This window comes from Sarcophilus harrisii, chromosome 2 (assembly GCF_902635505.1).
Source record: "Sarcophilus harrisii chromosome 2, mSarHar1.11, whole genome shotgun sequence".
Lineage (NCBI taxonomy): Eukaryota > Metazoa > Chordata > Mammalia > Dasyuromorphia > Dasyuridae > Sarcophilus > Sarcophilus harrisii.
In genome coordinates this window covers 297866663-297880193 of record NC_045427.1, presented here as the reverse complement: position 1 = coordinate 297880193, position 13531 = coordinate 297866663, and the positions used below count along the sequence as shown (strand labels likewise).

Sequence of the window (13531 nt, the reverse complement as noted above, 5' to 3'; positions counted from 1 at the left end):
AACTATCCTTAATTAGTTAATTTATGTTTTCTCCACACAATAAAGACAGTAAATATCCCTCCTGTCATTCTGAGAAGAGGCGCTTGTAACCCAGTCTGACTGAACAAAGAGGATGTATCTCTAAATCCTAGGATCTTCTCTCCATGGGGCAAAACAAATAAACAAAACTGAATTATAATGGAAGGGAGAGTTCCCCTGAGTTTCAGAGCCAAGAAATACCCATGAGAGATTGTACCACTTTCCTGTATAAGAGTAGGTAGCATTGTTATCAAAACAATACACAGACTAAGAAAACAGAAATAATCTGGTAGTCTAACACATTATAAAACACAGAATACCAAAGCAAGATCTTTTGCTGTAGCAATTCACCTAATCCTTACCAGAATAAAACAGACTCATAGTCAATGAACACTGTTATTTAAATAGTCCTTTTATAAGCTCCAAAGAAGTAGCATCATTATTCATGTCCATTACTTTCTAGCCTCTAATTCGTGTTTCTCTAAGGTTGTTATGCCAAATTGATTTATAGGTATATAATATCACCAGAAGAATATGACTGGTTTTTCTGGTGATGGTAGTAGTGTTGTTTCTTCTTGTTGTTGTTGTTGTTTTGTTGTTCTTGTTGTTGTTGTTGTCATTGGATATTTCAGAGAGAGTCTGAAATTTCCCAAATGTAATTTGTCCTTTCAAATGTCATTTGGGAAGAGGGATCTTGCCAAGTTTTTTTGCAGTTACTTTGTCAGCCTAACAAATGCTGATAAATACATAACCCACAATTAATTTCATTGCGAATTTTTTCTTTTATTATACTCACTACGAACAATGCAAGACAAAATGTCTGGTGTTCTTATGAATGATGTTTCATGTTGCCTTTTAATACAAAATAAAATCTATTTTGCCAAAATTTTTAGTGGCATCTTTTTATTGCCTCACCTTTCCATATAGCTATGAAGTCTGCACGTCTTCTGAATTTACTGATAGGGAAAACATAAAAATCAAGGTGGTTCATTTCCTCCAACAATGTATCAACTCAATAATCAGCATATAAAGATCTCACATTTAGAATTCCAAAAATTCATTTTTATAGAAAAAGACTGATTTAGGGCATTTTTGCCTTCTTTTCTGCCATTCCACCATCATCACTACTGGATTTGAGGTCATTTTGAATACTTCTTTGTTTCATGGAATACCACAGCTAAAGAATTTTTCACAAAAGGCCTAAACCATTGATGATGAAATTTCCTTTTTTTTTTTTTTTTTTTTTTTTTTTGGTAAATGGATTTCAGACAGCTGATACGTAAATTACTGAAGATGAATCTCATTTAATTTTGTTCTTCACAGATATTTTGCCTTAATATTTTTAATAAACAAAAGTACTAAAATTTTTCCTGAAGAAAAGCTACTTTGGATTTCCCCAAATTATTATAATCCCTTAGAGGAGTGGGATAAATGGTTGGGAATGGGAGGCAAAAAGGAATGATAGGGAGAAAGCATTATAGAGTTCAAGTCATTGAACAAAAAGATGAAGATTTGGTGATTGGTTATTTATGCTACTTTTTTCAATCCCCTAATCCCCTAAACCAACAGAAAAGCTCAGAAATGGCAATCAACTTGGAGACCATTTAACTAAGGTTTCAAGAAACACTTGTGAATCATAATCTCCTGGGGAACCCAAGACCTAAAATTGATAAGAGAATGAATGAATGAAATGAAAAAGCATCTATGAAACTATCTCTGTACAAGCCCTGTGGTAAGCATTGGGGATATTAAAAGAAAAAATAATTTCTGCTCTCAAGTAATTTACTTTCTAATAAAAAAGATAACATTTTTAGGATAAAAAGGTATAGTTCTCAGGATGTAGTTAAAAGACAGATTATAATACCTTTTCTTTGATAATGCTACATCTATTGATAAAATTACTTCAATTTCTAATGCTACATAATTTTGACTGTGTAAAGGACTTGATATCAAGAATTTGCTTTTCTGAGTCTTGATATTTGCTACTCCCAGGTCCATAAAAAGCAATCGTTAGCCTACATCTCTACCGACATTGCTACCCTATAGATGACTGCCACAACTGGACTAGAAACACTGCTATTCCCAAGAATATCTCCATTGGCATCTGCAGAGAATAGGTGATTTAACTAATACATTTTGTGTCTTCTGTTTCTCCCTCATGGTTTCTTCTTGTTTCATCTAAGCTGAATTTTCTGCCCTGGAGGTGACAATCGGTAAGGTTGGCTGCAAGCATTTGGAGTGGTGACAATTCTCCCAGAACTACTGAACTTACCTACTTGTTGCTGGCAGTAGGGAGGAACTGAGAGTACAAAAAATAATCACTATAAAAGAACAGAGATTGTTTTTCAACAAACATCTTTGATAGAAATGATTTTAAATGAGATTTTAAATATACCTCGTCTAAATCTCCTGTCATCTTCATGCTCATTCTGTTGGTTTGTTTGTTGCCTAGAAATCTGTGGTGCTTGATAGGTCATGAGTTGAGCACGTAGATCTTCTATCTAAATATAGACAACAATAATAACAATAAGTTTAATTAAACTCAATAAGCAGAAAACAAATTTATTAAATTTATAAATTATTACCAACTCCATGCATACATCTACTTCTGTTCTATACTATATACTTCAAAGAAATACATAGCCTCCTTTCTCAATATTCACTATAATCTCTTTTCTTCCATTTTCTTACTATACCTGACTTTCTAGATCTTGCCAGCATGAAGATTGCCTTTCTCCTTCTTCTTTGACAATCTATGTCCATCATACCACAAAAACTGACTTTTAGAAAGTCTTTGACTTAACTTTACCTGTTCCTTCAATATTCATTCCCACATAAGACTTTTGTCTGTATTATCATGTTTATACTTTTTCCTCTTACTTTTGTAGATGTCCTAACTATCTGTTTAGCTTATAAACGCTTTGAATCCAAAGATTATCTCTCCAATTGTGTGGCATAATAAAACAAGCAATTACTAAATTCAGATTTATGAGAGACTCCATCATAGTCCATTTGCAATGTAGATTGCACTACAAATGATGTAGTAGAAAGAATACATTTGGGTTTCATTCCTGGCTCTGTAACTGTAAGATCTTGGATGAGTCACTTGATTTTTCTGACTCTCAATTCCATCATCTATAAAAAAAAAAGGAATGATAAATACTTTTTTACCTAATTTATAGGATTATCAGGGGACATAAATGAGATAAAACAAGCAGACCAAATGGCAAATCATAATGTAAGAACTGCTTGCTAAAAATACAAATATTTACGAAAATGTGTATTACGTAGATGTATTATATGTACATGTATAAATGTGTAATTTTGTAGTTATATATGTTATACATGTATGAAACGATAAATAGATGTGTATAACCTTAGTTTGGTGTTCTCTTGGCTCCCCTCCTACTTGTTTAATCACTTTTTTCAGCTCGTTTGTCTGTACTTCTTCCAAAATACAACCCTTAATCCAGACCAAGTCTCTCTAAACAGATGATCCAGGCCTAGTCTCTCTCCTTTGCTTCAGTCCCACTAGCATCACCTGCCTAGCAAACATTCTGAATAAGATGATCTCAAATTCATCACGTCCAAAACAGAACTCAGCTTTCTCCATAAATCCACCCCTCTTCAATTCTTCTTTATTACAATTCATGGCACCATAGCCATTTTAGCACCCAGATTTACAAATTTGAAATGTTATCTTCAAGTCTTAGTAATAATTTAATAACAATAGCTAGAACTTATATAGCACTTTAGTTAGCTTAGCAAGTCCTTTTACAAGTGCTCTCTCATTTGATTCCCTCAACAACTTTATGAAGTAACTGCTATTAAATTCCTTGTTTTACAGATAAGGAAAATAAGGCTGAAGAAAGCTAAATAGCTTGCCCAGGATTAAACAGCTGATAAACATATGAGTTGATATTTAAGCTCTCAGCTTCTTGATTCAAAATCTAGCATTTCATCATCTGTGCCATATAATTGCCTCAGCACTTATTATCTTTGCATATCTATCTCCATCTCTGTATTTCTATAGCCCTCTCTTTCTCTATCTCTATCTTTCTCTATCCCTGTCTTTTTCTCTATCTGTCCCTCTCTGTCTCTCACTCTCCCCGCTTCTTTACCAAGATGCCAAATCGTGCTCTTTCTCTTGAACATCTCTTGCATATGCAACCTTTCCACTCACAAAGTTACCATTAATCAACTCTTGCTGCACTTTATAATAATTGCTTCCTGGTACTTTTCCTCACCTGACACCCTCTCTACTTCAAGTCACCTTCCTCAGAGCTGCCAAAGTGATTTTCGTAAAATGTAAGTATTACGATGTCATACTCCCCTCAATAAATTCCACCAGCTCCCTATCATCTCTATGATCAAATATAAATTCCTCCATTTTTCATTCAAAACTCTTCAAAACCTCACTACAATTTATCTTTGCAACCTTATTATACATTACTTCTTCCTGTGAATTCTATGGTTCAGTCACACTATCTTATTGTTTCTTACCTTTGATACTCTATCTTCCATCTTGAGGAATTTGAGTGCTATCCACCTTGCCTGAAATAATGCTCTCATCTCTACCTCTTACATTCTTAGTTTTCTTCAAGATTCACCTCAAATATCCTCTTTTTATATAAGATTCTTCCTGATTTCTACCCCAATCCCAGCTACCAGTTTATCCTGACTCAAAAATTTCCTTATATCTATTTTGTAGATTCTGCAGTAGAACATAAAGTTCCATATGAGAAGGACTATTGTACTTTGGTTTTTGAATTATCAATAAATAGAAGAGTGCTGGAACATAACAGGTGTTCTGTAGAGAGCCAGAACTCTGGAGAAGTATACTTGAAAGAAGCATATTTGAAACAAGGTGTTAACTCAGAGGAATTGATGAGGCAATGTTTATCTAGTTTACATATACTTAGTACTTAGCACGGTGATGTAATGGTTCTCTAAGTTCATACATGCATAGTGTGCTGTAATGATGTAATTGTAATAGAGTATATAAGGACCAACAAGGACTGGAAGAGAGACATTCCATCTCCCACCATCCTGGTGGCTCTCCTGCCTTCTGCATTGCTCCACTAAGATGAAGGCCCATCTGAAGGTTCCTCCAGAAAGCTAGCCCAGCCACAAGCGAAGGAGACAGACTGTGAAGGAGATAATAAAGACTTTGGACTTTATCCCTGACTATTCTTGTGGTAATTATTCTGCTGAAACCAGGGACCATTCGGAAGACCTCCTGAAAGCTAGTCAAACATTATATTTTTGGCACCCAAACGTGGACTAAGGACCTACCTACACTCAACTGACACAATTGATCATAAGCCCAGTGGAGAAATCCCTGTGAGATCCTGTGACCCGGAAATAGGGTAAGTACAAAAATAGACAAAATAGATCAGGAAACTTTGATAAGGGCTAAACTAGTTACTTTCACTTCTCAGGCGACCTTCCCCACCCCAAGGGAAGTGTATAGAAAGCATAGTTAAGCTAATAAAAAAACCAAGGTTTGATTGTAACTTGGAAGCAGATCATTGAATTCAATTTAAATTTAATTTAATTTCCTGTGAGGTAGCACTGGTTCCATAGGGTTTTTGCATCACAGAAAAATCAATGGATATTTTATACACTGTCTACCATGACAAAATCTGTACTATACTGTCAGGCATGTTGTCAAGATTTAACAATCCTCTCCTACAATAATGACATCTGGCATCCATGTCTACCAAACATTGTGTAATACACACAGACGTATCTCAAAACATAATACAGTATAATTACCATTGGTATTAAACACAGACAGAAAGGATATTAGAAAAGCATTATTTCTTATCCAATTAAATTAACACAGCTTTGTAAAGATACTAGGTTTTAAATATAAAAAAGAGTCCAATGCTCATTTTGAAAAAAAAAAAAATGGCTAGAAAATGTGATGTTTAAAAATTAAGACATCTCTCCTTAAAAAGATAGCAAGCAATTCCTGAAAAAGGTAAGTTCAACACAGTAACGCATTCAAAGTTACCCCAACCTACAAATGTCTATTTTATATCTTTTACTTTCTCCACTTTTCACTGCTCCCAGGAAAAGTTCATCAAATAGATCTAGTCTACTTTTACATTTTCCATCCCAAGAAAAAATATAAAATAGAAATGTGAAGGTACAGAGAGATACATTGTCACAGGGTGAACCTATGTCTTTTACCATCTTATTCTGAATTTTCTAAATCCATTAAATGTTTATATATGCTAATACATTCAAGGGGGTAAAAAAAGTCTAAGAATATGAAGTGAGCTTGTTTATTCACCTATTTTAAAGGACTTAATAGTATACAGAGACTAAATTTAGTTTAATATAAAAGATTTTTTTATAGATTTATAAATTTACCTGAAGCAAAAGTGATTCTCGATTGCTTTCTGACTGTGCCAACAGCCTTCGGGATGTTTCCAATTCCTGTTCAACCTAAAGTTTCAATATCGGAAAATTTGAAGGTTCAGTGTAACTACAAGGAACTAAATCACACTTGACATAATATAAGAGATTGGGGGAAAAAAAACCTGGGGGAGAACCTTTCAGTAGAGGTTCTAAACCTAGAGGTACGAACAACTTATTTGTAAGAAATAAAAATTGCTTACTAAAAACCTTCAATTTAAGATTTTTTAAAAAATTTAATCACATGAAACATCATTAGAATAAAGGCTGATATAACTAACCTACTTAATATGTATTTTCTTTAATCTCCTTTCTTTGAAATATAATAATCATAAAAAGTAGCTATCCCAAAATCTAAGTTCAAAGTAAAAATGCTCCTGTTTTCAAATTTTCTTAGCAATATCACCCACATATTTATAGACATAACGCAGAGCACTGAGATAATACCATGAAAGCAACTGAACTTTTAAGAACAAAGAATTTACCAAGTAAGAAAAGTTATACTCTTTCAAACTAAAATTTAGTAGGTAATAGGAATAGATATGTTCCCCCAATAACTACAATCAACTCCAGTATAATGAAAGCTCCTTAAGGGTATGGACTGCTTTTTAAAAATTTTTTTTCTTTATATATCTCTAGAGTCAAGGAATAGTATCCTAAATATAATAGGTCATTAATTAATTCCTGTTGTTGGAATTAAATATGTAGTGTAATCTTTCCTGAGAATTTTTGCCTTATTTTCACAATTATATGACCTTTTTGTATACTTTAAAAATGTACATGAAGGACCCAAATTTTCAAATAATCATTTTTATATCTGTGGCACAATCATTCTTTTATATTTTCCCATTCACTATGCAATAGTAATTTTTACTTCAACTACAAAAATGACAGAGCATCAGCCACAGATAACTAGGAAGTAAGTACATCTTCTCTTAAGATCAGCTTGGCAAACCATGGCAACTCTTCAAACTAGAAACATTTTAACCAGGTGAATCCAATCAATATCAGCCATAAATAAGAGCTGTGCTTTCTTCCAGCCAATGATCTTAGCACAAAGGTTTTAAGTTACTCAACAGATAATCTCTCAGCACAATTATCACTCTTCAAAGATTTTTAAAAGGTTTTAAAATTCTTACTTGAATCTTTTCACTTTCAGATTGTCTTAATTTGGTTTTCATCAATCCCTCATTTTCACTAGCTTTAGCATCCTGTTTCCTCAGAGCCTGGAATTAAAGGAAAAAAAATATGAATATTTTTCAGTATGGTTCTATATATATTCAAGCATTAAAGTCATTAGTATTTACTAAGAATAGGCATCAATGATTAAGAATCTGTGTTAAACACAATCTGTAAATACAATCTGTACACTGTTATACACTAAGCAGTGAGTATTTTTCTTTCAATTCCTAAAGATGTGGTCATCAAAAACAATCTTTTCTGATAGCAATCTTTATCATTTATTTTTCTTCTTTGGAAATTATCACAATGTATAGTTATACATTCAATGAATACAGAACTGTAAACTGTAAACTGAACTAAGCTTAAACACTGCTTAAATCAGGGGTCCTCAAACTTTTTAAATAAGGGCCAGTTCACTGTCCCTCAGACTGTTGGAGGGCCGGACTATAGTAAAAACAAAAACTTTGTTTTGTGGGCCTTTAAATAAAGAAACTTCATAGCCCTGGGTGAGGGGGATAATCGTCCTCAGCTGCTGCATCTGGCCCGCAGGCCATAGTTTGAGGATCCCTGGCTTAAATAATCAAAATAAAATGTTATACTATCTTTTCTTGCAAGCAATTTAGACATACTTCACAATTTCAAAAGACTTCAAGGGTGAATACTATTCAACAACTCTTATAGCCTTAGTGCACTTTCAACAGATGATACAACTAAACATACATACCTATACATAATGTGTACATATCATACATACATAATATCTGTATATATATATATATATATATATATATATATATATACTATAGTCTTTCATGAAAATGTCATATCTAAATATTAAATCATCAACAGTAGCTAGCATTATATTCTGCATATAACTGGTACATAATGGTTATTATTAATTAATATTAATGACAGAAAATACTAAGCCAACTTCCTGGTGAAGTCCTGTTCCAAATTTAATTAGGATAGTCCTCAGCCAATGGGTAATTCTTATGAGCCAGAACTTGAAACAAGGTGTTAACTCAATGGAGTTGATAGAAACAATGCTTAGGTAATTGGTAAACCCATTAGAGCTCACACCTTTAAGGGAGTTTACACATAGAGCTCACAAGTTTGGGAGATTCACGAGTCAGTATTCAGTATGAGACAAGTTTACACCTCCCACAATCCCACTCTCTCAGAGGAGGAGTCAACCTTTGGGTTCACACCTTCAAGAGACCATATATAAGAAGCTCTCAGTCTCAGTGAGAGTCAGTTGGAGATACTGAGAGCCACAAGTCAGTGAAGATTCGGTTGGAGAGATTGAAAGCCAGAAGTCAGTCAGTTGAGGGGATTGAGAAGCCAGGAGTCACAGTTGAGCTAGAGGCAGAAGCTGGCAGAGGCAAAAGACTAGCAACAAGAGCTCTTGGAACCAAAGAAAGCTAACTAGGCTATTTTGGAAGAGATAATAAAAGATTTGAACTTTTATCAACTTTGCTTCATTTGAGGTGATTATTGATCTGAACTGAAACTAAGGCTGCCTCCAGAAGCTCCCCAAGAAACCTGCTCCCAGAGAGAACCATTATAATTTAGAAAAGAAGAGAACGCCACAGGTAATGAATGAGTGCAAACAGACATGAACTAGGAAAATCTCTTTTATGGTATATTCTAGAGAACCTGTGTTCTATCAAGATAGCCGCCAAGAACCTATGTCACCTACATGCCATAATGAAGTACTTAAAATGTTTCTAGTATTTAGACAATACTCAACAAATGTTTGCTACTGACACTGAAATATCAGCACAATATAATAAATATATATTTCATTTCATTTCATATACTTCAGTCTGAAATCTGTCACAAATTGAAAAAAATTCTCTCAATATTTCTTCTCCTTTCTCCTTCTCTCTCTCTCTCTCTCTCTCTCTCTCTCTCTCTCTCTCTCTCTCTCTCTCTCTCTCTCTCTCTCTCTTTCTCTCTCTCTCTCTCTCTCTCTTATTCTTTCTCTCTCTCTCTGTACATATGTACATGCATAAACACACACACATTTTCCTTCTGGATTTATATCAGTGAAAGAAAATTATAGGAGCACATACTGAAAACTAATAAAAATAATCAAGATCAAAAAATCCAGTGCCTTCATTTTACACTTGAGAGTCTGAGAGATTAAGGAAAATAAAGAGGTCAATTTTCTTGTTCTTGTTCAGTCATGACTAATTCTTCATGACCCCATTTGGGGTTCTCTTGGCAAAGATACCAGAGTGGTTTGCCATTTCCTTCTCCAGCTCATTTAAAAGTGAGGAAACTAAGGTGAGCAGGGTTAAGTGATTTGCTCACATAGCTAGTAAGTATCTGAGATAAAATTTGAACTTGGGAAGATGTCTTCCTGATTCCAGGCCCAACATTCTATCCACTGTGTGACCTAAAAGATAAATACCAACGGCTTATTTTTCAGAACAGAAAGTACTAAAAAAATTAGTATTTTAATAGCTTTTTATTGACAGAATATATATGCATAGGTAATTTTTCAACATTGTCCCTTGCAATCACTTCTGTTCCAACTTTTCCCTTCATTCCCTCCACCCCCTTCCCTAGATGGCAGGCAGTCTCATACATGTTAAACATGTTAAAGTATATCTTAAATACAATATATGTGTACATATTTATATAGTTCTCTTGTTGCACAAGAAAAATCAGATTTAGAAAGGTAAAAATAATTTGGGAAGAAAAACCAAAATACAAGCAATCCACATTCATTTCCCAGTGTTCTTTCTCTGGGTGTAGCTGGTTCTATTCATCACCGATCAATTGGAACCGAATTAGATCTTCTCTTTGTCAAAGATATCCTTTCCATCAGAATACATCCTCATACAGTATTGTTATTGAAGTGTATAATGATCTCCTGGTTCTGCTCATTTCACTTAGCATCAATGCATGTAAGTCTCTCCAAGCCCCTCTGTATTTATCCTGCTGGTCATTTCTTAGAGAACAATAATATTCGATAACATTCATATGCCACAATTTAGTCAGCCATTTTCCAATTGATGGACATCCATTCAATTTCCAGTTTCTAGCTACTATGAAAAAGGCTGCCACAAACATTTTTGTACATACAGGTAAAAAAAATTAGTATTTGAAACAATCTTCCAAAATATCAAAACAAGCATTCTCTTCATGCAAGAAAAATGCCTGACAATTTTGGTATGCATAATTATTGATGTTCATTTTATAGAGATCTTATACATGAAAAAAAAAATTAATGATTCAAAACAAAATAGGTCTTCAATAAAAATAACAATTTGAAATTAAACCTAAGCAAATATATTAAACTATATTTTTACAAGAGTTCTCTGATCTTTTCATTATTTAAATTAAGATTCCAGATCCAATTTATCTTCTGTTAAAAAGACATCTTTTTATCTCTCACACGCATATTTTATAAATAATATAACCCACTGGGAAAAAAAGTTTCCATATAAACAGGCAGTCAGTTTGTAAATGGGCATGAAAGCAACCTGACCAGATATAATCAAAATGGCTAATTCTTAGGTGAGGTTATAAGCATATATTATTAAGAGAATTGTTACTATATTTATGTAAGCTTTTTTAAAGCTTTCAAAATTTTTCAAATGGTTATGAGATTCTTTTATTGTTTAGAATTTGTTCATTTTGAAAGACTTGCAATCCATTCATTTTGTAATATAATTTGCCTTTTTCTTGTCCCATAACCCTGAATGAAGCCTGCAAACTTCTCATAAAATTATTGCCCTTTCCAAACATCATCATACTTTTCTAAAACATAACTCATTTTATCTTTTTCTAATTTTCATTTTGAAGGGAAATTAAATATGCAACAATATTTATATTAACAAATACCATTTCGGATACTTTCCACTTCAGATTACTGTTAGTTCTTTCCTTTAACAGTGCTGAATTAGTAATATTGGTTATTTTATCGGACTGCCAGTACTTTTCTAAAAATAAGGTGGATTCAAAGGACACAGTGACTAGGTTGTTGCTAAGTTAATGTCATTGTCATCTATATTGTTATTTGTCCTTCATTTTTAAAGAGAAACAATGATACCTTAACTTGAACATGAGGTTGGATTTAAATGAGATAGAATTGCACAAAGTTGTCACTCATTCTTTCTTCCAGGGAATGGCTCATCATGATTAGATGAATAACCTTGGAATCTTTGCTGTCTGGACAAGCTCCTATACAGTACTATACAGTGTCTGCTTCAGCCAACTTCATAGCAATTAGAACAAATTGTTCTCAATTGCCTCTTCTACCAGGGGAAGTTGTTACATTTTTACATTTTTAGAGTAGAAAATCTAAGTTTGAGGCCTGCCTGCCAAGGCAGTGGCCACTGCACATACTACAGTTTTGTAGAGCCACAGGTAAGAGTTAGGTGAGAAACGGACACCAAAGCTAAATGAGCAATCCTGAAAAGAGCTCCACAAGCCCACACATCAGAGGTGCTAGCCCTTCCTGAACACCATATAAGCATTCCCCTTTAAAAGTCTTAGAGAGATTCTAATGGTTTTTATAATACAAAAAAAAAAAAAAAATGTTAAGGCATTACTACCCACTCTGTACCATCTAATTACTCACACAACAAATATAATAATAAATCACAGTGTTGAAAAGAGTTCTCTGATCTTCTCTTCCTTTAGCTCATTTAAAAAAAAAAAAAAGATTTCCAAATCTTCCCATTTAATCATGAATCAGAAATACTTCTGGAATAGTTCTACTGTTTGTTTATTCAGTCAATCTATATTCAAAATCTTGGAATTGGCTTAGTTGAGTGTGTAACTACACTTACTTAATGCTTTATCTTTGGTTTTCCACTCTTTAAAACCCACCTACCTCTCCACCCAAAATAAGTGTCTAATTTATTTCTATCTTCACAATCTCACTATTTGTTTTCTTCCTCTATTACCCTGTTCCATGTTCAAACTCTGTTACCTGTTATTCAGTCTTAAACTTCATCCTGTTTTTCTAGGCTTATCTCACAGGAATCCCCTCATATGAATCTCATTCCGGCCAATCTAGGTTTTCATAAACATGCTATCATGCCTGTTTATACTGTATCATTCACTTGGAATGCCCCCTCCTTCCTTCACCATTCCAACCTCGCATCACCTGCTGAAATCATAGCTGCCTTGGCTCAAATTCCTTTTTCACAATAAAGCAATCCTTTCTTCCTCTTAACTCACAAAAACCCTTTACTTTTGGACCTCAAGAAGGCACAGTTTGCATCTTTGTTATGAATTTCTTATACTTATTTGTCTATGTCTTACCTATTACACCCCTATGAGATTATGTGTTCAGATAGGGAAGGATCCATTTATTTATCTTTCTATCTTTGTTGGAACATAATGCATATAAGTAAGGATTTATCAGATGATATTTAAGCTATTATGCTTTAAAGCTTTTAATTAATATGAAATAAATTCTCATTTCTAAAAAAAAACTTGATTAAAAATATGAAAATAAATCAAGAGAACAGACTAGATAAGGAAGAATAAGAAAAAAATAAACTCAATAACCCTGTACTTCATGAGTCCAATAATATAAACTGTTAGAATCCTAGTGTTAACTCAGTGGAATGATAGAAACAATGCTTATTGGTTCACACATTAGAGTGTATCCTTACAAGGTGTTAAGTCACTAAAATTGATAGAAACAATGCTCACACCTTTAAGAGAGTTTACATATTGCATCACACATTGAAGTTCACAAAGTCGGGAGATATCCAAGTTTACACCTCCCATAATCCCACTCCTGGAGGAGTCAACCTTTGAGTTTATGCCTCTAAAAGAGCATAAAAAGGAGCTGAGTCAGTGGAGTCAGTCATTTGAAAAAGATTGAAAGCCAGAAGTCAGTGAGTTTGGGAGATTGACAAGCTAGGACCGCAGTCAG

General features: G+C 33.7%; 1 protein-coding gene across 7 annotated transcripts in view; it reads right to left on the bottom strand.

Moving 5' to 3' along the window:
- CEP128 (centrosomal protein 128) overlaps window positions 1-13531 on the bottom strand; it is a 269958-nt gene that overhangs the window by 160792 nt on the left and 95635 nt on the right. For all 7 annotated transcript variants that reach the window (XR_004231984.1, XR_004231986.1, XR_004231985.1 and 4 more), the window contains 3 exons: window positions 7584-7670; window positions 6400-6474; window positions 2414-2519 (listed from right to left, as the gene is read on the bottom strand). Coding sequence is in view for 1 of the 7 variants with exons in the window: in XM_031952430.1 (XP_031808290.1) it covers window positions 2414-2519; window positions 6400-6474; window positions 7584-7670 (268 nt within the window). In the remaining 6 variants the exon portion in view is untranslated. The remainder of the gene's footprint in view (window positions 1-2413; window positions 2520-6399; window positions 6475-7583; window positions 7671-13531) is intronic.